Source organism: Astatotilapia calliptera, chromosome 16 (assembly GCF_964374335.1).
Source record: "Astatotilapia calliptera chromosome 16, fAstCal68.1, whole genome shotgun sequence".
NCBI lineage: Eukaryota > Metazoa > Chordata > Actinopteri > Cichliformes > Cichlidae > Astatotilapia > Astatotilapia calliptera.
Window position 1 is genome coordinate 35505161 of NC_137437.1, and position 27048 is coordinate 35532208.

At 45.1% G+C, this 27048-nt stretch overlaps 1 protein-coding gene across 1 annotated transcript; it reads left to right on the forward strand.

Annotated features, from left to right (window-relative positions):
* Positions 1-209: 209 nt before the first annotated feature.
* fn1a (fibronectin 1a) lies at positions 210-26577 on the forward strand. Its single transcript, XM_080290552.1, has 49 exons — positions 210-771; positions 1431-1556; positions 1671-1805; positions 2053-2184; positions 2294-2431; positions 3283-3441; positions 3880-4077; positions 4221-4403; positions 5369-5545; positions 7595-7750; positions 8527-8655; positions 8921-9064; positions 11592-11713; positions 11835-12003; positions 12086-12271; positions 12399-12527; positions 12663-12752; positions 12837-13031; positions 14087-14365; positions 14917-15180; positions 15394-15488; positions 15813-15981; positions 16085-16171; positions 16262-16453; positions 17000-17272; positions 17841-17955; positions 18032-18108; positions 18201-18290; positions 18393-18659; positions 18754-18870; positions 19001-19165; positions 19249-19404; positions 19490-19603; positions 19701-19970; positions 20123-20334; positions 20727-20814; positions 20912-21097; positions 21173-21262; positions 21354-21545; positions 21633-21722; positions 22370-22478; positions 22601-22817; positions 23027-23197; positions 23289-23427; positions 23589-23750; positions 24449-24574; positions 24734-24840; positions 24950-25069; positions 25199-26577. The coding sequence occupies exons 1-49, from the start codon at positions 642-644 to the stop codon at positions 25265-25267; spliced, it is 7506 nt and encodes a 2501-aa protein (XP_080146678.1). The 5' UTR covers positions 210-641; the 3' UTR covers positions 25268-26577.
* Positions 26578-27048: the final 471 nt, after the last annotated feature.

The following is a 27048-nucleotide window of genomic DNA, read 5'->3' on the forward strand; positions in this document are numbered from 1 at the left end:
CCAAAACACTGCATTGCATCAGTGCCCTGCAGGAAAGCGAAGTCTGGTTGGTGCAAATGAAGCAGAGGAAGAAGCTTCACATGAGATGCTTTTTATCTCTGGAGAAAAGAGGCGAAGTTTGGTCTTGAACCTAGAGGCAGTGCTGCTCCCCTGTAACCACCAGTCCCCACCTCTCCCACTCCCACCCCCACACACAGTTTGTTAAGTTTGGTAATCTGCGTGATGAAAGGTTATTTTAGAGCAATTCTTCTTCAAACATAAAAACAAACAAGCAAACAAACAAATAAACGAAGCAAAAGCAAGACAAAGCAACATTACATATGAATGATCTTTGTTTCGCAAAAGCCTGCCTGCCCCACGTCTGCGTGGGTAGTCCCTCTCATTGTTGCACCTCCCTCCTCCGCCTGAAAGTAAGCCATGCCCAGATAAATCACTCCCAGCACAGAGTGGTAACCTGCACACTGGGGCCGCAGACTGCAGAGGAGGACAGAGGGAGCAGGCTGGGACGCGGCAGAAAGCGCACAGTCTGATTGGAGCCGAGTTCTCTGGGTGTATTTGAAATAACACTTTCATATACGCATATAATAACAGCGGGACACCTGCAGCTTCATTCTGCTTTCATTGAGTCACTCTTCGACAGTATGACTGGCAGCACCATCGCCAGGGTGCTGGTTGCCCTGTGTATCGGGAGCGCAGTGAACTGTATGCCCAGAGGGACGCACAGGGATCGGCGTCAGGCGCATCAGCATCACGTCCCCTCAGTCTCTCAAGGTAAGCCGTTTGTGAGTGAGTGAGTGTAGCAGCCTGTGAGCTTCCAATCTGAGGCCGGAGTGGGGGGTGGGGGTGAGGACATTTTAATTAAACTGCAAAGTTTGCGCACTTTTTTGGGGGGGAGGGGGGTCCTTGGTGGTCCTTGCTGGATTGTGCAGTCATAAAACTCTGGATTAACCTCAGTCACCAGAAAACCTCCTGTCCTCCCCAGACTGGGTCTAAGAATGAGAAGGGAATGAAAATACAAAGCACGCCATCTGTTTAAAAGCTGGAAAAAGTCGAAAGGGAATCAGATGTGAACAAAGAAGATGGAGATAGAGAGTAAAAGTGGAAGGTTATTATTCGCTGTGCAAGTGATTTATCACTCGGCATTAGGCTCCTTTGAAGTCAAGTTAACACATCCAGGCACTTTCACAGGCAGGGGAGAAGCCTTGTCCTCCAGCAGAGTGGTGATTCCAATTTAGGGTTTGCTTATCGTTGTGTGGGAGAGAAGTCCCGTGTCTGTTTTTAGCTGTGGTTGGGGCTGGACAAGTTTCCAGTGGCTGCATTTGTCTTTCAAATTTTAAAAAGATCTCTTGCTTTAATCTTTACCAAGCAGCTTTGATCTGTATCACTCAATTGTTTTTTCTCTCTGTCTTGTTTCCATTTTCATGTGTCAGAGGGTTGTATGGAGAATGGTCAGTTCTATGGAATCAATGAACAGTGGGAGCGGCAGTTTTTGGACAGCACTCTGGTCTGTACCTGCCACGGAGTTGCAGGAATCAAGTGTAAAAGCAAACCCCAAGGTTAGTTTGTGGGCTGTTAGCTGCGTCCACAAAAATCACATCTATTCTTCACTTCTGTCTGAGAAAAGAACAAAACATGTACCAAAAACATCTTTTCTGCTGTTGCTCTTAAAGAGGAAAGGTGCCACGATAAAGTCAACGAGCGGTACTACACTGTGGGAGAAACTTATGAGAGACCCAAGGACGGCATGATCTGGGACTGTACCTGTATTGGATCTGGGAGGGGCAAAATCAGCTGCACCATTGCCAGTAAGTGTGTGATACTGTGTGCCTGTTTTAACTGCTCTAACCTCAGACCACACGTCTAGGACTGCCAAACAGTAAACTGGTTAACCCCCCACGCTCTCCACAGTTGATTAGAACCTGGTGCCATGCAGCTATTTGCAGTTAGTGGTTAAATAATGAAGCATCACATTTTTTCAGTTCCCTTTGTTTGCTTATGCTGATGAGCCTGAAATCATCTCTAAAATCATGTCTTCTCCTTCTCTGCACCTAGATCGCTGTCATGAGGGCGGGGCTTCATATAAGATCGGTGACACCTGGAGGAGACCCCACGACACAGGAGGCTACATGCTGGAGTGTGTCTGTCTGGGTAACGGCAAAGGAGAGTGGGCCTGCAAACCTGTTGGTGAGTCATTCAGACAGGCAGTGACTAACAGATGCATTCTTCTGCATCAGCCATATGTGTGTTTCATAGACAGTGCTGAACAAGTAATTAATGAGTTTGTACCCTGCAGCTGAGCGCTGTTACGACAATTCGGCGGGAGCATCGTATGTTGTTGGGGAGACGTGGGAGAAGCCGTATCAGGGATGGATGGTCATGGACTGCACCTGCGTCGGGGAGGGAAATGGACGCATCACATGCACCTCCAGGAGTGAGACAACTTATTTGCTTTGCTTTGTCTGCCCCATCTACACTTCTGCTTTGCTTTCAGCTTTAGCTAAGAAAAATGAAATTCAGCACCAAATTACAGCAACAGTTGCCTCTAGGTGCTTTATACTGTAAGTGAAGGACCCCACAGTAATACAGGGAAAACCCAGCAATCAGACAAGCAACTATGACTAAGCAGTTGGAGACAGTGGGAAGGAAAAACTCCCTTTCAAAAGGAAGAACCTCTGTAAGGACCATCCTCAGGAAGGGGCAGCCATCTAATTTCCTGCCGTCCTACTTTTATTCATTCGTTTTCGAGATTTTTCTTGTTTTGCATGATCTCCATGGATACGTAAGCTTGTCTGCCGACCCTCAGAAAGTCACACGAGCAGAAAATCTGAATTTATTGCTGCTGTTTTGAATCACACATGTCTGCACATCCTTTAAACCCTCAGTGAATGCCATCCACGTAGCATGGAGTCTTCTAAGAAGGACTAATGGTAAAGTGAGCTCGTTATTTCTTGGAGAATTTTAAGAGGCTGGGGAGGAAATGTTTTCCAGCTGTGTCGACAGTTTAAACCGTCACTCCAGTCCTTTATTATGTTGGCTGGTGCATCAGGTAATAATGAATGCTTTTCTCAATTAGTTTGTTGTTTTATCCAAGTGCTCAGGGTGGCCTTGGACACTTCGTAGAGTTCATCAATAAATTTCCCCATGTGTGCACAAACATGCAACCAGCTGCTAGCCAGTGATTCAGGCCCCACTCAGTCGCTGCAGAGAGTTTCCCCCAAGTCACCAGACTGCTTAGAGTTTCCTTTTATTTTATATTCTACTTCTCATTTCCTTCTCTCCTAGATCGCTGTAATGACCAGGATACTCTGTCCTCCTACCGTATTGGAGATACCTGGACCAAGACCGACGCCCGGGGTCACCTGCTCAAGTGTCTGTGCACGGGGAACGGCCGAGGAGAGTGGAAGTGCGAACGACATGCCTCACTTCACACCACGGGCCTGGGTGAGAACTGACAATATCCCTGTGTCTATTCTCCCCGGCTCTGTGCGAGGAGAGGAATGCGTACCAGAGACACATGTTGTGAGGCGAGAGAGATAAGAGGTGCCAAGTGTCCAAGTGATGAAGTGAGAAAAACGCAGCTTGGAACTCGTGATCGTGACCTCATGAGAAGCAGAGGCAGAAATGGAAAGTAGATGTGCAAATGTAGGGGGAAAGTGATGACAGGGTGTGAGACAGAAACATGCTCATTGTGACTTAGAGACAGTAAGACAGTCTTTTTGTTGTAGTGTAGGCGTTACTCATATACTTAAGTTGACTCATGTATGCACATGAAGTAAGTCTTTAGAACTACTAATAATTTCAGTTGTTCTTTATTCGTGCTTTTTATCTAACTTGAGCTGTTGCTCTGATATCTGACTGGTGTAACGTGTTGTGTTTTAGGCACTGGCTCCCGTGTTGTCACCAACATCCACCCCGTGGTCTACCAGCCCGACGCTGTGCCCGAGCATGCCCAGAATGGAGCCTGTCAGACGGAGACAGGGCTGATGTATTCTGTTGGCCAGCGCTGGATTAAGAAACAGGGAACTACGCAGATGATCTGTACCTGCCTTGGCACCGGGTCCAGCTGCAACCCATGGGGTAATGAATTATTTCTTTACAAATTTGCAAATTACAAAGTTCACCTGCAGAGTTAAGCATAATTAGGCTGACGGCACAGTCAGACACACAAAAACGACTCAAGTGGTGTTTATGCCTCTGTTTGTTTTCCCGTCCTCCTTCAGATGGACCTGCTCCAGTATACGGTGGCAACTCCGGTGGTCTGCCCTGTGTGTTCCCTTTTGTTTACAAGGGAAAGACCTACCACTCTTGTACCTCAGATGGACGTGCTGACGGGCAGCTGTGGTGCTCCACCTCGTCTGACTTCGAGACAGAGCAGAAATTTTCTTTCTGCACAGAGAAGAACGGTGAGCTAAACGCTGGAGCGCTGACGTGTTGACATGTTTTTTCTTCTGTGGTGGTGATTGTGTGCTTCAGATAGAAATATCAAATCAAATCAAATCAAATCACTTTTTATTGTCACATCACATGTGCAGGCACACTGGCACAGCACATGCGAGTGAAATTCTTGTGTGCGAGCCTCACAAGCAACAGAGATGTGCAAACACAACAACACAAACGAGCAAAATACAAGAATGGCCAACCTGAAACTAATAAATATATGTACAATATATAATAGTGTATGCATTTCTGGATGTGTATACTAAATATTTTCCTACGTGTGTGTGTGTGTGTGTGTGTGTGTGTGTGTGTGTGTGTGTGTATACACATTTTTACAAATTAAATAGTAAAAAAATAAAATAAAATAATAATAATAATAATAATAATAAAATATATAAAATATACAGAGTTGAATATGTGCAAAACAAGTGGCATTTATATACAGTGTGGAGTGTATCATGTCTTTGATATTTGAAGAAAATGAGTGTGCGCTGTTGAAAAAGACAGGAGTTGCGTTTTATCGACAGTAGGGCATCTCCTGGTCAGTGCAGGTAATCAAACAAAAGGGCGTGAACATGACATGTTTCCTTTGAATGTGAGGCTTTTCCCATCTCTTAACTTTAAGACCTCATACAGGTTTTCTGATGTGCAATAACAGCGAGGCTGCAGTGAGAAGGAGGCAGCTGACCATGTGCCTCCTCCTGTGTAATGACAGGCAGCTGGCCAGCTGTGAGATGGTTTTCATTGCAGCACCCAGACCTGCTGTTCTCCTAATGTGTTAAACAAAGACCCTGAAACGTGTTAACAATGAGCTGCTACGTTTACATTTGCCCAGTTGTCACAAGCTTGCGTCCAAAGCAAGATGCACAGTCTGTCAAGGAGATGTTTATTAAACTTATTACTTATTATTGCTTTTTTTCTTCTTCTTTAGCAATTGTGGCAACACGTGGCGGTAATTCTAACGGCGCTCTCTGCCAGTTCCCTTTCCTCTACAATGGCAGAAACTATACCGACTGTACCGCAGATGGACGAAGGGATGGCATGAAGTGGTGCGGCACCACAACAAACTATGATGACGAGCGGCGTTTCGGGTTCTGTCCCATGGCGGGTAAGTGTGTGCAGAGTGAGAGAGGGCTGTTAGCTCGTGGCTCAGCAGTTTCCTAACAATGATGGCAGCTAATTGCTAATTGCAAAGTCTAACCTCCACCCCAGTCTGAATGCTTACCTGACCTTTAAAGCTGATTGAATTAGCATGGAGGCGATTATCAGCGTGATGCTAGAAAGCAGCCTGCGCTGATATCACAGGCAAAATCTGTTTACACTTCTTACACCTTTTGTTTACAGCTTGGTGCCATTTAGTCTCTGTGGGTAACAAAGGAGACTGAAGCCAGTGAAACTGTGGGAGGGGTCGTTAAAACCACACTAATGTCTGAAGCAGTAATGACAGCGATGACGTTGGTGCCATCGTGCTGTAAAAAGAGAAAAATCTGATCAATTTAAACTTTGGAGACGTAAAAGTCACTTTATACAAAGCAGCTGAGCTGTCACAACAAATGTGTGTTTTTGGCATCGCAGTGAATACATTCAGAGCGCAGGGCTCCTTTATATTGACAGTAATGACTTCACAGGCATCGTCAAAACAAACACGGTCGTTGAGGTGTTAATGGTGACGTTTAATCAGGTCCGGAGCCCCCTCGCCTCCACCTGTGGCAATCTTCTTCAAAGCTTTCTGCACCGTCTGCCGTGTGCCCGCGGGACAGCCTCCAGCTGTGACCCACAGTCAGAATTTAACCTCCATTATGCAAATGTCATCATTTACTTGGTTAGATCCACAATCTAAAAACCAAACAAAACAAAGTAATCCCTTTCTCAAATTCAGCCCCCGTGCCTGGTTAAACTGCAATCAGCCTCTCAGCTGCTGATAAATCTCTTTGGCAGGAATTTAATTTAGTTCCCACAAATCAGCCAGAAGCTTTTTAAATAGCCACTTTGAAGTCATCAAATCAGGGTTTAAATTACACTAAAGACTATTAGTTTTATTAATTTTAAATAGATGACTGCTGATGGAATGCAGACTGACATTTAGGCAGCTGTTAATGGGTTTGTAACTGGAACAGATCCACATTTTACACGGTCTGAAGGAAAGGCTCATTTTAACTGTGAGGGTAGAAACGCGTCCAGCATGAATTCAAACAAAAATCCAACAATATAATTAATTATTTCAACTGGTCAGGACCACTGAACCCAGAAACAAAAACACATATATATGGACAAAAAAATGAGTGTCTTTTTTTTTTTTGGCTCAATTTTGAACTTTCCACTTAAGAAATGAAAGATCTGTGGTTCAGTCCCAGGAAGAGACACAGATCCCTTTGTGTCAGAAAGGATATCCGGAGTTTAGTCAAATAAATAAATACATGAAAAATCTCCCAAATCAAACATGCAGAGCTGCTCGCTGCGCTGACCCATTTGTTGTGAATCAGGGAGAAACTAAAAATAGCTTCTCGTCATTTACTCACTCAGGCTTTCATGCATATTTATTTTGAACAGAATTCGTATGAAAGTTTTTGCATGTTTTTAACAAAAGCATACACAAAGGTTTAGTGTTAGTGACATACAACATGCAAATATTTTAATTTATTTAAACCCACAGCAAAGCCTTCCTAAGCCACGTTCTAATCATTCCTGTACTTATGTCCTAGCTACAGCCTTCATGTGCAGTGATTGGTCAGAATCGACCAATCAGAATGCAGTAAAGTAAAAAAGGCCACAGCAGGTCTTTACTTGCATCAGACACTTTTTCAAACGTATATCTCTCTGGAAAAAACCCAAACCACTCACTCTCTTTAATTATGGCAGATTTCATACATACGAGAGCACACGACAGCTGTTTCTAGCTTTTAATCAAATTTTCTTTGCTATGGAGACAAAGACAGGTATTCTGTGGGGTCTGCATCCTCTCCCACCCTGTGCAGTAATAGCAGGGTTGAGTCAGTGATGTCCAAAGGGCATCGGTCATGTTAATGTGTTTGTTTTGATCATGATAAAAGTATGCTGTGTGTGTGTGTGTGGATCCGTGCATCTAATTTTTTTTAGTATTTCCTCCCCATTAAGACCAGCAGGAGGTGTAACATTCAGTTACTTTTGTGTGTCCCAGCTCATGAAGAGGTGTGCACATCGAATGAAGGGGCGATGTACCGTGTAGGCGACCAGTGGGACAAGCGTCACGAGGTTCTGGGTCACATGATGCGGTGTACCTGTGTTGGCAATGGCAGAGGAGAATGGAGCTGCATTGCTTACTCTCAGCTAAACGGTAGGTGTCCACACGTGTAGCTGCAGGATACACCGTGGCAACAAGCAAGGGGCTACAGACTGGTATTAGATCTCCCTGAGTGTAAAGGTGAAAGGTCGTGCTAGATAAAAATCCCTCACCTGCACAGCTGCACTTTATGGGCCCTTAGCTGCACCTGCACTGCACACAGACACACACAAACCCTGCACTGCACACAGACACACACAAACCCTGCACTGCACACAGACACACAAACCCTGCACTGCTCACAGACACACACAAACCCTGCACTGCACACAGACACACACAAACCCTGCACTGCTCAGACACACAAACCCCGCACTGCACACAGACACACACAAACCCTGCACTGCACACAGACACACAAACCCTGCACTGCACACAGACACACACAAACCCCGCACTGCACACAGACACACAAACCCTGCACTGCACACAGACACACACAAACCCCACACTGCACACAGACACACACAAACCCCGCACTGCACACAGACACACACAAACCCTGCACTGCACACAGACACACAAACCCTGCACTGCACACAGACACACACAAACCCCGCACTGCACACAGACACACACAAACCCTGCACTGCACACAGATACACACAAACCCTGCACTGCACACAGACACACAAACCCTGCACTGCACACAGACACACAAACCCCGCACTGCACACAGATACACACAAACCCTGCACTGCACACAGATACACACAAACCCTGCACTGCACACAAACGGTGCTCAGCATTTTGTTGAATGTCTGTTTCAGACCAGTGTAGCGTGGATGGCTTGACATACGAGGTTAACCAGACCTTCACCAAGCGGCACGATGAGGGATACATGATGAACTGCACCTGCTTTGGCCAAGGCCGTGGCCGCTGGAAGTGTGACGCCATTGGTGGGTTTGTCATTGCACACTTTGCATTTTTCCAATCATCCTAATCCTTGCTTCAGTGTAGGGTCGAAGAACAGACACGACTTATCGACTAAGCTTATGCTGCGTATTTGTTAAATGGACGGAGAATCCTCTTAATTTTTATTAGTAGTTAAAATATAATAACTCACAGCGAGTGCAGGCTCTGAACTGTAAATATATATGACTTTCATGAGTTTCAGTGCCCTTGTTTTTTGCATACTGTTACACTTCTGCTTTGTGCCCTCAGACCAGTGCCAGGAGCCAGAGACGAGAGCCTTTTATCAGATTGGAGACTCCTGGGATAAAGTCATCCATGGAATCATGTACAAGTGCTACTGCTATGGCAATGGTGTTGGAGAGCTGAGCTGCGAGCCCCAGCAGACGTACCCTGGTGAGGTTTTAAATGTGCTTTTGTTCGTATATTTTGGGCTGACGTGCGGCTGTAACAGCAGGAGCAAAGGAAAATTCCCAGGACTGTGATACAAATATTTTTGAGTGCGATTTAATTTACTTCAGCTTAAAAAACATTTTCAGTTTATTAAAAGTCCAAAGAATAACAGGAAGCCGTAAAGGACTATCACACGCTCGCCTGTCCCGAGCATGCTCGCTTTTTCCTCACCTGGGCACCTTTTCCAGCATCACTTTGTGCTCCAACTCTTGAAAAATGTTTGTTCAAGTCCCTTTGGGAAAGAGGCTGTTGACTTTGATGTGAAGTAGACAGAGCCGGGAGTGGGTGTGATTTCCTCTTTTACGAGTGCACCCCCACTCTGAGCCTTTGTTCTTGCCAGCATGTGGTACAGCCCCTGTGTTGTTGCTACAGCTGTACCAAACGCCACAGTGCAGAGCGCGTATCCAGCCCAGACACACCTACTGCACACCGAGCTCCCTGAACAGCAGGTTTCAGTTTGTGGATTTTGGTGTCACGTTAATTCAAATCTCATCTCGTAAAGTTTAAACCAGCGTCACTCAGAGCAAGACACTACTTCACATTCAGTTACCTGGACCGTAATCTCAGCACACACCTTTCAAAATCACAGATTTTAGCTGGATTTAAGTTCCCTCTTAGTACACTTTGTGTTCCCTTTTATAATCTATCACTATTACCTTCATAACAGACTCCGGTGTGTCTGTCGTGCACGTTTAATGTTTTTCAGGTGCTTTTCCAAACTTTTCTCCAACTCTATAAAAGAAAAGAGTCATGCACACGTGTGAGCTTGTGTGGTGGCTTTAGTGTTTCGAGGAGCAGAAACATTTCCATCTCCTGCAGCTTGGATAAATTTATCAGGTTAGTTCCAAGTGAGGCTGTAACTTTGTGCAAATGGTGACTGTTCCAGGTTTAAATGGACTGTTACTGGTTTGCTCTGTATCTGAAGCAGGTTGACAGAAGATACGAAATGTAGGGCATCGTTCTACCGTAAGTGGCCATAATCGCAACCAGCTGTGAACTAGCTCCGCGTGCATGTGCATGCATGCTCTTTGGCATACAAAATACAGCATGCTAAGATTTAAGGGCAGCATGAACCAGATCCAGACTCGAACTGGGAAAAACCATAAAAGGTAAAAATGGAAAAGCAACAGTCTTGCAGGACTTTCTAAAGCTTCTGATTTGGCACATGCGTTGATAAGATCTAGAAAATATGTTTTCTTGTCTGCCATCTTTGTTTACGTCTTCTTGTCTGGGGTGTAATTGAATCTTTTGATGCATTTCTTATTGTTAGGATGACTCCCAGAATGACTTCCTTTTGCCGCTGTCCTTATCACCACCTCGCGGTGCGTCTGTCGGTATCAAGAATGAATGTTGTGTCTAAGTGTGAAGAGTGAAGGGTCAGGTCTGCATGCACATGCTTGTACGTTAAAGAGACATAAGTAAAGCTGGGGAGAGCGCATTTGTGAGGCTCGTTGTATAGCCGCTCTGCAGTGAGTGTGCATCCGTTCGTGCACCTCCCACATCTGATTCTGTATAACCCTTACCCTCGCCAGTGGCCTGTGGGGTTGTAATAGGCAGTAATAGGTCCCAGATTGTTTTTGAGGTTTGCGTATCTGCTAGAAACTTATGGTTAACCACGCCACTTGCTCAGAAACTGTGATTACAGGTCTGCTATTTGGAAAAAGCAGTTAGAAAACCTCAGTTCTTTATAGCAAAGCTACCAGTTTCTATGAGCCCAGCTTATGTCAGGAGTCTGCGCACCACATGACTTCTGTTTACATTCAGGATGACTCGATGTATCCCCTTTGGATTTCTGCCTCTGCTTATACCACTTCTCTTCTTTTGTGTCTTCTAACCTGCAAAGTCATCTTGTATAATTTGTGCATCGTTCGGTGAACTCCTGCACGTCTGCAGCTTTTTATAGTGCAGACTCAAACCCTTACAGTTTTCTCTCAGATGGTGTAATGACCACCAGATCTCACCACAGCGTGGTTGGCCCCTCACAGACGAGCACTAATGCGACGGCTCAGGTGGTAACTGTTGTTTGGGTGAATATGGGGAAATTTGTTGGTTAATTAAGCAGCGAAACATGTTTCTTGGATGGAAAAGAGACTACATAGTGGAGGAATAAGTTCTGTATGTCAAATTACACTGTGTGAGAATTACAAGCTTCATACTAGTGTCAGTTTTTAACATGTTTTTGCACTTTTTTAGCTTCTGAGACAACAGGAAAAATCTTAAACTACGGTGGAAGCAGAAACTGTTGAGAGTCTGCGCTGGAATCTCACACAGACCTGCTAGTTTTTCACGCTTTTTCTCTGCCGTGTTCAGGAAAATCCTCCCACACACCCACTCGCTGTTAAACTGGGTTATATAAAGCCGTTGGTTTTACAAAATGATATCCCACACTGGAGCACAGATGTGCCTGCTCTCCTGCACACTGGTCACTCACTGCACAGCGGCTGGTAAAGCAGCTCTGTCTCTGTCTCAGGTGGTCACCGTCCCGTCCAGGTGATCATCGCAGAATCTGGAAACCAACCAGACTCCCACCCTATTCAGTGGAACGCCCAGTCGTCTGCACACATCACCCAGTACATCCTTAAATGGAGAGTGGTAAGGGTTTTTTTGGAGATGTTTCCTCTTCCTCCCTGTTTGGCCTAAACTTAATTAACCATTAAAACAATGTCAGCCTGTAAACTGTCCCTCAGATCTTACATCTCATGTGATTTTACAGAAAAACTCTCACAGCCCGTGGAGGGAGGTGGCAATTCCTGGCCATCTAAACTCGTACACCATCTCTGGTCTGAAACCCGGCATCACCTACGAGGGTCAGCTGATCAGCGTGCTGCATTTTGGGCGCAAAGAGGTCACACGTTTTGACTTCACCACCACTTATGGATCCTGTAAGTTAACGAAGTCACTGATGGTTTTGGAGGAATGTGTATGGGACTGTCCTGAATAACCAATCAATGACGTTCCCTGTAGTGGCTACAACACAAGGCGAGACCACCCCTCTTCCGCCTGTGGTTGACATCTCAGAGTCTGTAACCGAAATTACCTCCAGCAGCTTCGTCATCTCCTGGGTTTCTGCCTCGGACACAGTTTCGGGTTTCAGAGTGGAGTACGAGCTCATCGAGCAGGGACAAGGCACTGGACAACCTATCGTTCTTGGTAGGCGCCGATACAGATATTTACACTTTAAGATCAAAAAAATCTGACGTTTTGCTTGATTTCAGAATCACAGCAATTCCCTCGTTCGTCACAGATTTGTTGATCCAAAATATTTCCTTCCTGTCAGATCTGCCCCGCACAGCTACCTCTGTGAACATTAATGAGCTTCTCCCTGGGAGGAAGTACACTGTTAACGTCTATGAGGTCACTGAGGGAGGAGAGGACAACCTCATTCTTACTACTTCACAAACAACTGGTGCGAACACACATTATTTGTCGTCATCATCACCTTGATTTTACAACTAAATGCAGCACTGAGATACAGTTCGTGTCATGCATCAACACGCACACCACAGTGGTTATAACGTCGTTTTTACACCTTGTTTCATAGTACCTGATGCTCCCAAGGAGCACGAAGTGGGGGAAGTGGGAGATACATCCATCATGATCAGCTGGGAAAAACCGCTGGCTCCCATCACTGGTAAGCTACGCTAACATTTTCAGTCGCTGGCTATTGAACTCATCTGCCTACACACGGGTAACTGTTTCCTCTTCCTCTGTGCAGGTTATCGTGTGGTCTACACTCCATCAGTAGAAGGTGAAAGCACGGAGCTGAATCTCCCTGATACAGCAACGTCCGTGACTCTGAGTGACCTTCTACCAGGGAGCCTGTACAACATCAGCATCTACGCCATTGAGGACACCCTGGAGAGTGAACCCATCTTTGTACAAGTCAGCACCTCTGGGGAACCACTGCCAGGTAAATGAGTGCTACTGGCTGATTGGTCTAAAAGATGTAAGGAATAATCCACGATGGTTCATGTCAGCACCTCTAATCTTTGCATATCATAATTTGATCTTCCGCCTGTGCCTCCATACATTTTGAATTAATACACTTGCCATGAGGGCACCTATCATAACCTGCAAGTTGTCCTGTGGCGTATTTAGAGATTTATGCCTGTTTCCAATCCTCAGTAGAAGCAAGACGAACTTTCCAAGGCAAGTCAAGTCACTGAGTTCACAGCTGTTGGGATGGAGTTATGTAAAACCTGTTAGTCTGCCAGGTCAAACAGATGTTGGAAGAGTGTGTGTACAGTTTGTGTGATGGACTGAAGATGTGTAAATTAGCTGACCGAGTTTAATATAAGGCAGAAAAGTGAAACTCCACCTCACACCGCAGCTCATATTAGTCAGTTTTAGGCTGTTTGTTGGTTGCCATTGGGGTTGGGTGCAGGGTTGGAAGTACTCGTCTCAGTGAGCGTCCTGTAACAGGAATCATTTATAATTATTTACACACATGTTAAACACATCAGCTGGATTAGACTGGATTTATGCAACAAGCAATGAAGGTCAGATGTTTTTGGAAATGCAGTAGTCATTTAGCTTCAGAGCGACATTCGGGGCTCTGCAAAGACCCAACCTAAAAAACTTTGTACAATAACTCAAAGTTTGCTATGAATCAAATCGCCAACTACTTAACTTGATCTGGTTTGTGTTATTTCCCTTCTTTTATTCTGCTCGGGTCAGATTTATTTCTTCTCTTACTAATTTTGTCCAGCGCTTTTGTCTCCTGCCTATAAGTGGTAAAGAAGTCAGGCTGTCTGGGTTCTTCCCTCAAATGCATGTTTCCTTTATTAAGGGGAAGATGGTCATACACATTCAGCTGCATGTGCTGAGTGATCACAGACTCCATCCATTGCATTATACGTGCATTTTTTTCTGCTCAGCATTTTTAAATCATTTTAACCCAACGTTTTTAGTCTAACTTCAGTTTTAAAGAACACATACTGACATTTGTTTGTGTCGTACCCACAGATGAAGTGGATTCCCCGACCGACCTGCAGTTCTTTGAGGTGTCTGACAAAAAAATCGTTCTGACTTGGTCCAGACCCTCTGGTGAAATCTCTGGTTACCGGGTCACCGTGATGCCCGTCGATGAGTCTGGTTCTTCTCAGCCAGAGATGAATCTGCCCGTCAGTCAGAACGCCTACACTGAAGTGACGCATCTACAGCCAGGAACACTGTACCGATTCAGTGTCTATGCTGTTCATAATGGACACGAAAGTTTGCCACTTATTGGAGAGCAATCTACCAGTGAGTATGACAGATGGCCTCCAGACTACAGGGAAATCATTTACATGCCAAAACTGGATGTGAATACACACAGCCTCTCTTCTTTGCATGACTAAAATCTGGGTAAAGAGGCATTAACCCTAACACAACCACACTGTGAAACAGACAATACAATGTGCACATGTTTTAGTTATCCTACAAATGCATGAAATCATGATTACTGATCAGAAACCATAATAAACAAGTGCTTATTTTTCCAGTGGCACGTATTTCCTGTGGTAGAGTTTTTTGCATTTTGTCAGGGCGTCTGGGGATTTAGTTCTTCCAAGCAGCCTGGGCTCTGGTCCAGACTGTGGGGGCTCTGCGGGGGCCATTCCATCTGTTATAGGACCCTTTGTTTCTGAAGATGGTTTGATACGACTGGCTGTTTGAATATGGGATAAAGCAGACGGAGATGAAGCGTGAAACAAGAATGGCTTTTTTACCAGAACTGAAACTGTTCATACTGCTCCCGACAGTCTTTTAGATCAAACTGCTCTGAATCTAACAGTGTTCATTATCTGTCTTCTCAGAGCCCGATGCCCCCACAGACATCCATTTTGCCAATGTGACCGAGGACAGTGCAGTGGTGCTGTGGTTTGCACCCCGTGCCAAAATTACCGGCTACCGTCTCTTCCTCACTGTTGAGGGCTCCAACCCCAAGCAGCTGCGCCTGCCTGCCCGCCTCACCCAGTACACCCTCCTCAACCTGCAGCCAGATACCGAATACACAGTGACTCTGCACGCGGAGCAAACCAACACCATGAGTGCGGGAGAGACAGCTTTGTTTACAACCAGTGAGTATCCAGTGCATTGAGCTTTGTGGCCACCGAGCTTATACTTCAAACTTTTGTGCGTTTTGCTATTAAAAAAGATTTTTCTGGATAAGTCGAGTCAATGAGGCGTGGCCTCCTTCAAACACCAAAGCATGAATATTGAAGTTTTTGCTGTATTTATACTCCAAGACACTAAAATTGATAAGAACACACCTTCACCTTCTGTGTTTGTAGCCCCAGCGATGGGTAATGCTCCTCATTTCAACACTGATGTGACTGATTCCTCCATTATAATCACCTGGACTCCAGTTCCCCGCGTTGGCTACAAGGTACCCTCACTTACAGTATATTTTTGCATCATTTGCCTTTTTGGGTGCAGGTTTTCTTCTTTACGTGTGTAATTCTGACTGTTTAAATGCATTTTCCTGTTTGCTGTGCAAAGCACATTCCAGTTATTCTTACTTGAGTGTGCGCCTCTCAGAGTTAGCTACTAACATGGGAACTTGAACCCTCTGAGATATATCTGATTGGTTAGAAGATGTCGCACCAGAGATGAGAATGTTCTGCTGGCTTCAGTGTTCTTGGGAAAGCACTGACCTCTGACCTTTACCTCCTCTGCTCAGTCTGTCTGACTGTGTGCATTTATCTTTCAGCTGACAGTACGGCCCAGTCAGGGTGGGGAAGCCCCGAGAGATGTGACCTCTGAGTCAGGAAGTATCTACGTTTCCGGTCTGACTCCAGGAGTGGAGTACACCTACAGCGTCCAGCCGGTCATTAATGGATACGAGCAGGGAACTCCGATCACACGCCGCGTTGTCACACGTAAGTGGACTCTTTTCATTCCACTTTCCAAACCTTTTTTTCTCTGTTTTGCATTCTTTTTCCACACGTCCTCCTCTGATCTTCTATCCTCTTTCCTCTCCAGCTCTGTCTCCTCCAACCGATCTCAATCTGAAGCCTAACCCAGGCACCGGTGGTGTCACAGTGGAATGGAACGGAGCCAGTACTCCAGGTACACACATGTGCAATAAAAAGAAGAATCCCAACAAGCAAATCATGAATAGCCAGTCTAACAACTAAATACCTCTCTTATCCCTCTAAGACATCACCGGGTACAGAGTGACATGCACTCCCACTGACGGACAACAAGGAAACAGTGTGGAGGAATTTGTGGAAGGTGGTGAGAACTCCTGCACCCTGGAAAACCTGAGCCCTGGTGTGGAGTACAACATCAGTGTTGTCGCTGTTAAAGATGAGATGGAGAGCACTCCGGTATCGACTGTCATTACACCAGGTGAGATGTTTAATTTCATAAGAAGGCCTCTCAGAGGTTTGAATGGGTTTTCTTCCCGGTCCATCAGTCCATGCAGACAGGATGTGCATGTATGGAAAGTCATTCTCTAATCAGCTGCAGAAGCAACATGTTGAAGGTTGATGTTTTCAAATAAAACATCAACCTTCAACTTTTAACACCTACCAGCTCTTTTCTGAAACTGTTGCTCTCTGCATAGGCACCAGCAGCTAAGTGCCTATGCTAAAGTGACTCATAGGTAACACTAATGCTTTTAATGTTAACTTTATATATCACCAAATGGTAACATAGGTATATTACCATTTGGTGATATATATATCTGTATATCAGGAGACGCAAACTTAACATTAGGGCTTCCATCAGTGTCACCCTGCTGGAAGTCCAGTGTTTGTGGCCCAGATTAACCAGTTTGTATCCTTTCTCTCCTTTTTCTTTTTCCTCACGTTTGGCTCTTTGTTTCTTTGTTTGGCGTTTCTGGGTTTTTCTCTCTTTCTTTCTCTGCCCCCAAATCTCTTCCCATCCATCCAGAAGTACCACAGCTGACTGACCTCAGCTTTGAGGATGTGAGCGACACCACTATCAGTCTACGCTGGACACCGTTCGACACCAAAGCCATCACTGGTTACAGGATCACTGTAGTTGCAGCCGGCGAGAGCGTGCCGATCTTTGAAGACCAGGTGCTGCCCACAACCGGTCAGTACACGGTCTACGGACTGGAACCGGGCATCGACTACGACATCAGCGTTACCACTCTGACGGAGAATGGCGAGAGCGAGCCCACCACGCTCACTCAGCAGACCTGTAAGAGCCGTGTTTCTACCAAGCTGAACTAAAAAAACACACACGTTCAGTGTGAATTCACTGTTTAGGTTATATAATGTAATAAAGCTCTCATTAAACCTTTGACACGGCTCTTTAAACAACAGAAACCTTTAGGTTGCTGATGTAACTGCTGTGCGTGTTTTGTTGTCAGTTTAATAGCCCTGAGTGTGTGTGTGTGTGTGTGTGTGTGTGTGTGTGTGTGTGTGTGTGTGTGTGTGTGTGTGTGTGGGGACCATCTGGTATTAGTTGAGAGGTTTATCATACTAAGGCTTGCCCTCCCACCCCCCACCAGTGCAAACAGTGCTTGTTCTCCCAGCTTGAAGATGTTGTAAAACTTCAGAAGAGGATTTGCACTGACACACAAACACATCACAGACTCGTCTTTTAAAAGACGGTCGTGTAAATATTTCACTTTCTCTTTTAGTTGTTCCCTTATGTTTGTCTTTTCTCTTGCATCCTTTCGTGGAGTTATTAAATTTCCCGAATCCCGTTTCACAACCAATAAGAAATCTCATAAATCCAACAGTCTGCTCTGTCTTTCCCGCAGCTGTGCCAGCTCCCACTGATTTAGCCTTTGGGCAGGTTGGGCCAGACACCATGGAGGTCACCTGGGTCTCTCCCCCAGTCCCAAACACTGCTGACATTAACAGTTTCCGTATCAGGTAGGTGAAGAAACACAAAAATGTCCTCATGCAGTAGCTTGTGAATATAGCTGATGTCGGTCTCTGTATCATTCAGGTATCATCCCATCGATGATGAAGATGAGATCACAGAGACCAGCGTAGGAGGGACGGCTAACAGTGTGGTGCTAAGAAGTAAGCTGTAGTAATCATGATTAACACAAAGCCAGGTACAGTCACAGAAGAAAGGGCTGCATTCACATCTGTGGTGTTGTTGCTGTCTGCAGATTTGCTGCCCAACACCGAGTACCTGGTGAGCGTGATGTGTGTTTATGAGGAGAGGGAGAGCTCGCCTGTGGTTGGCTCTCAGAAAACAGGTGATTCTAAGTCAGGAGCAACTGTGCATCAGCCTAGAATCAGCCACTGGCATCATAAGAGCCAGTGAAATCATCTTTATCCTTCTTTGTCCCGACCTGCAGCTCTGGACTCACCCGTCGGCCTGCAGTTCTCTGAGATCATGACCAACTCCTTCACCATCCACTGGTTCGCTCCGCAGAGTAAGATCAGCGGCTACCGCATCCGTTACCAGATGGTGACGGGTGGGAGGTCCAAAGACGAGAGGCTGCCCCCGTCCAGGAAGCACTTCACTCTGACAGGACTCACTCCTGACACAGAGTACTTGGTCAACATCTTCGCCGTGAGCGGGACACAGGAGAGCCTGCCGCTCAGCGGGACACAGAAAACAAGTATGAACGCCACTTTCAATGTTTTATCCACTCACGACGTTAACGCCAACACGTCGGATATGTATTTATTTTTCTTTCTGGCGTCTTTGTCCAGTCTCTGATGCTCCCACTGACCTGGAAGTGCTAGACTCGAACCCGACAAGCATCACTGTCCGCTGGGCTGCTCCCCCAGTTACTGTGCGCTACTACAGGATCACCCATGGAGAGTCAGGTAGACTTACAGATTTAATTTGTACCAAGAACTGTATATTTTTCTGACTATATTATTCCTTTTTGCAAATTTTTTTGGCCAGTCATTAGTAAATCGTTACACTTGCAAACGGAAGGTCTTTTTGCCTCAGGTGGTCATGGTAATCCTAAGGAGTTCACGGTTCCTGGCTCTCAGTCCACCGCCACAATCTCTAACCTGAAGCCTGGAACTGACTACACTATCACTGTGTACGCTGTGACGGGCAGAGGAGACAGCCCCGCATCCAGCGTCCCAATCTATGTCACTCATAAGACAAGTACGGACACACAAAGTGCACAATCTCTCTGAGACATAACAGCGTTACACTTTCCTTTTCACATCTGTTTTCTTCTCTTGCAGGTGTCGACTCTCCCTCTGAGATGGAGGTGACAGATGTGAATGACAACAGCATCACAGTAAGGTGGAGCCCCGCCGCAGGCCCCATCAAGGGTTACAGGGTGACTGGGGCTCCTAGAAATGGACTGGGACCATCTTTTACCGAGGTGGTGGCTCCAGGTACGTTTCCCACATTCACAGCGTGTTGTGAAGTTTAGCTGTAAACTTTGAGCCGTGTTGATTTTCCCTTTTTTGTTGTTTCCAGATCAGACAGAGTTTACTTTTTCAGGCCTGATGCCGACGTCGGAGTATACCTTTAGTGTGGTTGCTCAAGTACAAGACGGGGAGAGCTCTCCACAGGTGGTGACGGCTTCAACGAGTAAGGATTTGCCTTGTGGAAACTTTTAACTGAAAGTTTACTTAAACGACATCACCTTCTCATACTTGTCTTTCTTATCCTCTCTCATTCCCTTTAGATGTAGACCGCCCCAAAGACCTGACCTTCTCAGACGTTGATTCAACCTCACTGCGGATCACCTGGGACAGTCCCGAGGGAACCGTCACGTCTTACCGAGTGTTTTATTCAAGTTCTGAGGAGGGGGAGAGAGAGCTGCTTCCTGCTCCCACAGGAGACGCCGAGTCAGCCGACATATACGGTCTCCAGCCCGGCACCGAATACACCGTGAAGGTCATTGCTCTGTACGATGACACAGAGAGCACAGCCGTGGTTGGGACACAAGCTACAGGTAGGGAAGGGAACATTTATAACTACATGTTTGAGAACATTTTCCAGCGTCAAAGCTTTCTAATTAATGCGAAACAGCAGTTCAAGTGAAAAACCCAGCTTTCCTCTTCTGTTTCCTAATAACACTTATTTTTCTTTTTTCCCTCCTTCCAGCAATCTCTCCTCCAACTAACCTCCAGTTCTCCCAGGTCAGCCCTACTTCTTTCATTATGCGCTGGGACATGCCGGGTCAGGACAATCAGCTAACAGGGCTCAGGGGCCTCACGGGCTACCGTGTGGTGGTAAATCCAAAGAACAAGAGCGGGCCTACCAAAGAGATCAACCTGGCCCCAGACACCACTCAGGCACACATTTCTGGGCTCATGGTGAGTAAATTAAATAAATTTCCAGTGCCTTAAACTTCAATAGCTTAGCCATCACAGATACTGACACTTTTTCAGTCTCTCTTAAGCATCGATACCAGACGAGAAAGAAAAATGTGCTCACTGATAAGTTGGGAATAATTCTGTACATGATGTAATTGTAAGCATTTAGCCCGCTCGATCAGCTTTAGTGCGTTTACATGTGCAGTACCACACGAGCACACACACGTGGAGGTCTGCACACTTGCTGATAACGACTCTGTTTAACGAGGCTTTCCCAGGCACACCCATACCTGTGCACAAACATGCACAGACATATAATCTCGCAGCTTCAGTCGCTATTTTGACTCTCAGCCTTGTGGAGAATGTAACCGTATCTCTTTGGGTCCCGTTAGATTGCAACCACCTATGAAGTCAACGTTTATGCCCTGAAGAACTCTCTAACCAGCAGGCCCGTCCTGGGAGAGGTCACCACCCTGGAGAGTGAGTTTATAAAATGGATAATTTGACGCATAAAAACGAGGAGCTGCTTTTATTCCATCTTATTAATACTTTTTCTCTGGTGCTGCTTTGCTTCAAGATATCAGCCCGCCTCGTCGTGTGCGTATCGCTGATGTTAATGATTCCACCATCACGCTGACATGGCGGGCCAAGCCAGACCCCATCTCTGGTTTCCTGGTTGAGGCCACGCCCACCCACCCCTCTTCCGGCTACACACCCATCCAAAACACCATCAGCCCTGATTTGCGCTTATACACTATTACAGGTACGAGACAGCAGAGTTAAACATGTGTTTCTGCACATACAGACTCTCGCTAACATGTCTGTATTCACACTCTAGGTCTGGAGCCCGGCACCAGTTATAAGATCAACATCTATACGCTGAAAGGACATGGGCGCAGCGTACCTTACACACTCACAGCGAACACAGGTAACTGTGCACATCACACAGTATTATGTATTTACTTAAGAAAGACTTTCTCCATATTTCCTGAGTAATCACTTTTCTGTCTGTCTTGTAGCTCAGCCTCTGGTCATCCCACCCACAAATATTCGCTTCACCTCCCTGAATCCGAACAGCATTTCTTTCATGTGGGAGCCGTCACGCAGCCCAGGCATTACAGGGTACTACGTCACCTATGAGGAGGCGGGTGGTGTGCCTCGAGAGGTCCTTCCTAGACCCCATGCAGGCCAGGACTTTGTTACCATCAATGGTAAGTGTGCATGAGTGTTACTACATGTCATGTAAACATTTATTTTAAAAAAAAGATGAATCTTTTTGACTTTTTGTTTGACAATAGGTCTGAAACCAGGAACGGAGTATGTCATTAAGATCGTAGCCCTGCAGAATGCTTTGAGAAGCACACCGCTGGTGGGGAAAGCCAGAACCCGTAAGTGCAGACGTCGTCCACCTGCAGTCGTTTATCGACTGTAACTTCTTTTGTTACAGTTCAGCTACAGATGTTTCTACGTTTCACTGTGTGTCGAATGTATTAAACGCTTTTATTCTGACTTCTGGTATCACTTAAGAGAAACTGAACATTGCAAAGTTATTTCTCTTGCATTAAAGGGAAAAAAGAAAAACTATTCCCATCAACTTTTTAAAATGTGATATGCTGAAGGTGGGACATGGTGTTGTGGAATAATATACTCAGTTTATGAGTACTTCTACAAAGACTTACAGATTACACCATTAAATAAAAGCCTTAAAGGTTGTTTTTTTAAAGTTTCCCACTTGCAGCAGTTAGATGATGTAATGAGAACTTTGACTTTGATTATTTTTCACGATTGTTGTTAAGAGTAACTTCTCTCAGAGAGACAAAACCAGCAGTAATAACTGCTACATGGGCTGTGCTGTGCTGCCCTCTGCTGGCCATGCAGCACTGCTGTAAATATGTTGGGCAATTTATGCTTGCCGGAGGGTCTGAGTTTAGCCGTCCAAAGCTCTTTTAACCGTTATACAATGAAACCAATCCAACCTAAGTACTGGAATCTAAGAATCTAACAGCCAGCACACGTTTGTCTTTGATCCAATCAGAACCAGCTCCAGATTCTCAGCTGTTGTTCCCTGAGCTGCCTCAGCTTCCTGTTCCTCATCGCCCCACCACTGACATTCTGGATGTTCCCGAGTCCTTTGACGACAAAATGTAAGCATTGCCACAGTCATATGGAAAGGAAGGACATTTCTTTAACCACCTTAACAGTGTTTTCTGATTTCGCACCTCTTGGTTTTTGCTGTTTTATCATCCCTTTCTTTTTGTTTCTCCAGTTTTAACTCCAACCACGTCCACCTGGCTGGCACCAGCGGCCAGAACCAGCCAGGCCAGCAGGGTCAGCATATCTATACAGAGTATCAGGGTCTGGGCCCCAATAATGGATTCGGCCCCTACAGTGGACCCAAGGAAGGCCAGAGACCCACTCTCAAAGAGCCCTTAATTTATATTCCTGTGGCAGGCCCTGATGGAAACAGAGTACCTTTGGTCAAGGTGGGTGAGGCCCTGACGCAGCTATAATCTTGTTTCAGTAAAGCAGTGAAAGCATCTCCAACACGTTACATCAGCTTTATTTGATGAAATCAAAGTAAAAACAAATCTTATGTCTTATGCATGCTGGTTTTTGATTTCAGAGCAGGTACAAATACATGACCCTAATTAATATTCATGTGCTCACACTTTGTTCCATGTGGCTCCTGTAGGTGAGCGACGGCCCTCTGCCTGGTCTCGCGTTTGGTTTTTCTGACAGTGAAACAGAGATTCCCCAAGAAGCTCAGACAATCACAACCATCTCCTGGAAACCCATCCCTCACACGACAGAGTACGAGGTGTCCTGTAATCCTATCACAGACCTGGAGGAAGGAGGCTTCCAGGTACAGACGCGTGTGCACACACATCCACACGCGAGCTCGTTTGATATGAGAGGACGTTCCTCATTCAGCTGCTTTATCTTTCTCCACACAGATGCGTCTCCCTGGCAACTCCACCAGCGCCACTCTGATTGGACTGACGTCTGGAGCTTCCTATAATGTCATTGTGGAGGCCATGAAGGGCGGGGCTAAAGAGAAGGTTTTGGAGGAAGTCGTAATCGCTGGCGATGCTGGTACAGCAGTTTACACTCGCAATTTTATTCTTTGATCACAGAAAATTGAAAAGTAGAAAAGATTCAAAGAGTCTGAAGTGAAAAATGGGAAAATATTAAATCAATAACCCGATGAGTTTCTTAATGAGCAATAAAAAAAAATTGGTTTTTTGTCTTCAAAGGTGGCATCCCCATCACCCCCAAACGGGACGTGTGCTACGACACGTTCACACACACCTACCATGAAGTGGGCTCAGAGTGGGAGCGCATGTCAGAGACGGGCTTCAAGCTGTGGTGCCGCTGCCTGGGGCTGGGCAGTGGGCATTTTAGGTGTGATTCATCCAGTGAGTGGCTTATTAACCCCATCCCAGCATGCTTTGCAAAACCCTACCATGGAATTAAAGTCCAGTAATAATTCTATGTGATTTAAACACGAGGAATTTATAATAGGGAGGCATAAAACAAGCAAATGGAAATTCAGTTAAACACATAAAATGATGCCATTTGCCTTTATGCACATTATAAATTCCTGAGTCATAGAATCAGTGGATGTGCAGCAGCATGCAGTAATAAAATGTCAGCATGGGCAGCCACGGCAATGAGAAATAGACCTTTGCATAGAACATTTTTTGCCTCAGGTTTAAATGTATTTACTGTTTCAGTTAATCATAAAGAAAATGACTTTACTGTGTGTGAGTCAGCTGTAGCCTGCCCATGTGGATCCCTCTGATCCTTCTCTGCAAACTGTGAAAACCTCACATCAAACTGATCTGCCCGACTGAGCCTCGCACTCAGTTATTTGTATTGTCCATAACTGCAAAGCTAACACGACGACATGAGAAGCTGAGAGCATTTCATTTTTCTGCATATTTATTATGTGTCTGCACACGCTGCATAAATATGTATCTGTGAATGGGCTCGACTGATGAACTGCTTTCTTCATCTTTTGCACATCTGTGCATTCACTCCCTCTCTGCATCATTTCCTCGTCCCTTTCTTTTTCCGTGTCTGTCCCTCTCTTTGCTGCCTCTCCCTTCTTCAGAGTGGTGCCATGATGGCGGCAATAACTACCCTATTGGAGAAAGGTGGGATCGCCGCGGTGAGGATGGTCACATGATGAGCTGCACCTGTCTGGGCAACGGCAAAGGAGAATTCAAATGTGAACCTCGTGAGTGCTGACTGCCGGACACACACCAGAGCCGGGTGTCGTGTTAGGTTAATGATACGAGAACACGTTTGGTGTGAATAAAGTGACGAGGTCTATGTCAGGATTTTTTTAACGTGTTGAGTTTACTCTCATGCTTCTTTAATTTCTATCCTTCTCCAGATGAGTCGACTTGCTATGACGATGGGAAAATGTACCAGGTCGGGAGGCAGTGGCAGAAGGAGTACCAGGGGGCCATCTGCACCTGTACTTGCTATGGAGGACTACAGGTGAGAACGCCACCTGTAGTGTTGCTTTAAAGCTCTTTAAAGGTGTTTGTGTGCACTCAAGGCCAGGCTGGCTGTGTGTGTGAGCAACATCTCTCTCTCTTCTCTTCAGGGCTGGCGATGTGAGAACTGCAGGAGGCCAGGAGGGCAGCCTGAGCTGGAGGCTGACCTCCTCCAGCCTGTTCGCCCAGACGTCTTTGATCGTTACAGAGAAAATGCTCTTCGCAAACTGGTCAGTGTCTTTTTCTAATAGTAATCGTTCCAATGAAGATTTACATCAGATAAAAATGTAGCTGTAGCCCATACAACATGCATGTTTCCTCTCCCTTCTCCCTGTGACGTGCCCTTCTCTGTTCCCCAGAACATCCAGTGTCCGATTGAATGTTTGAGGCCGGAGCTGCTTGCAGACGCTATCAGCCCACAAGAGTAGAGACGAAAGGAGTACGAGTAAAGGAGGACAAAATGACGAGATCCCTAACAGCGTCAGCATCGCTTCAAGATGGAAGCCCCCGCTCGCTTTTGTGAAAAGGAAATATTCCATCAGATTTGTGCCTTAATTATTTCCCACCAAATTGTAGTGCCTTAACAACACTTTTCTACTCCAATCCTTGTGCCTTTCAAAGACCTGTAGCAGCTTTCTTTGTGGGTTTTGAGCCTCTTTTCTTCAACAGAACCAGGGATTTCTTCCATCAGAGTAATTTTAGACAAATCTGTCAGAGCACAAATCCTGCTGCTTCACCCCCTTGAACGTTCATTCCCTAAATCGCTCTCTTTCTCACACACACACACACACACACACACACACACACACACACACACACACACACACACACACACACACACACACACACACACACACACACACACACACAGAAGCAGTATTGTTATGTGTGTTTTGACCGTTGTATTGGTGCTTTTGTTTTCAGAACATTCCTCTTTCAAACACAGAATGCATTTATGCAAATCTCTAAATGTCTGCAGCCACCTTTTGTTGCCATATCCGTTTTTTTCAAATGCATTTAGATAATGGTGGAATGCATTTTGTGGGTCCTTCCATATCAATAGAAAGAGGGAGAGCTGTTTTGCAAAGGCAGTTTCAAAGCCATGCAGTATTGCTATTGTACCCCCAAAATAACTTTTAGCTCCTGTGGGTCAGTTTTAGTGACATATACAGAAATGACCGTCACAATCCGATTAAAATAAAACTGCTATGACAGTTTTTATTAGCGTGAATCTACATTCTTTGTAGTGAAGTGTAATTCCCTTTGTTACGAGGAAAGCACTCCTGTAAGTATCCTGTGTATATCTGTGGTCTGCTAGTTTGAAGATCAGCTGATCTTTTTAAATGACAGAAAGATTGGAAACAGCCTTTCTGTTACTTTTGATGTGTCTGCTATTAATCTTTAATTCACCATGCAGACGGTCGTCATCAGCAATATGAGTACAAATTATAGAACCTATAAAAAATTGAAAAGTAAACCCAGAACTGGCTCACCTAGAAATGTAACTGTTGTTTCAAAAATAAGTTGGAGAATTCACCATCATTTCCCCGTGGATTACATTTTAGTGTTTTTTTATTTTTTAATTCAGTTCTTTTATTTATCCCTTGTTATTCAGGCATTTTGTTCAGTGCTATTTTAGGGTGTACACTTTATTTTTGATTCATTTGTTTTTTATGTTGTTGGTGCCAGACTCTGAACTACTGTGGACTGATCTTTTTAATAAACTGATAAAAACACATGCCTGTTAGTGAGACTGAATTCATTCCTAGTTATCTCTTGTTTTATACAGTGCCTGAAGTCACTTTTACTTCAGTGAAATTTTACTTACTTAGTTTGGTCAGCAAACGCTGTAGTTTTAGTCAGTTACCTATTAAAACCTTGGTAAAGACTTTGTTTAAAAAGCCTAAATCAGAGAATCATGCGGGGCGGATCTAGAGAAATTTTCTGGTGTGGCAAAATCAAAGCCTTTTTTTTCAGACACATATGGAGGTGGTTACATATTGTTACAATAATTCAAATGCAGTAAGTAAACGCGTTTTTCATATAAATATAGTTTATTATTATTTTCTGCAGCTCACATAATTAAACGCTTTAGTTACATAAAACATGCAGATTTTGATCTTATGTACTGTACAGCCTGTATAATAAATATATAATATGTAGCCTAAGAAGTATAAAATCCACAAAGCTATGGGGCGGTTCGTTTACA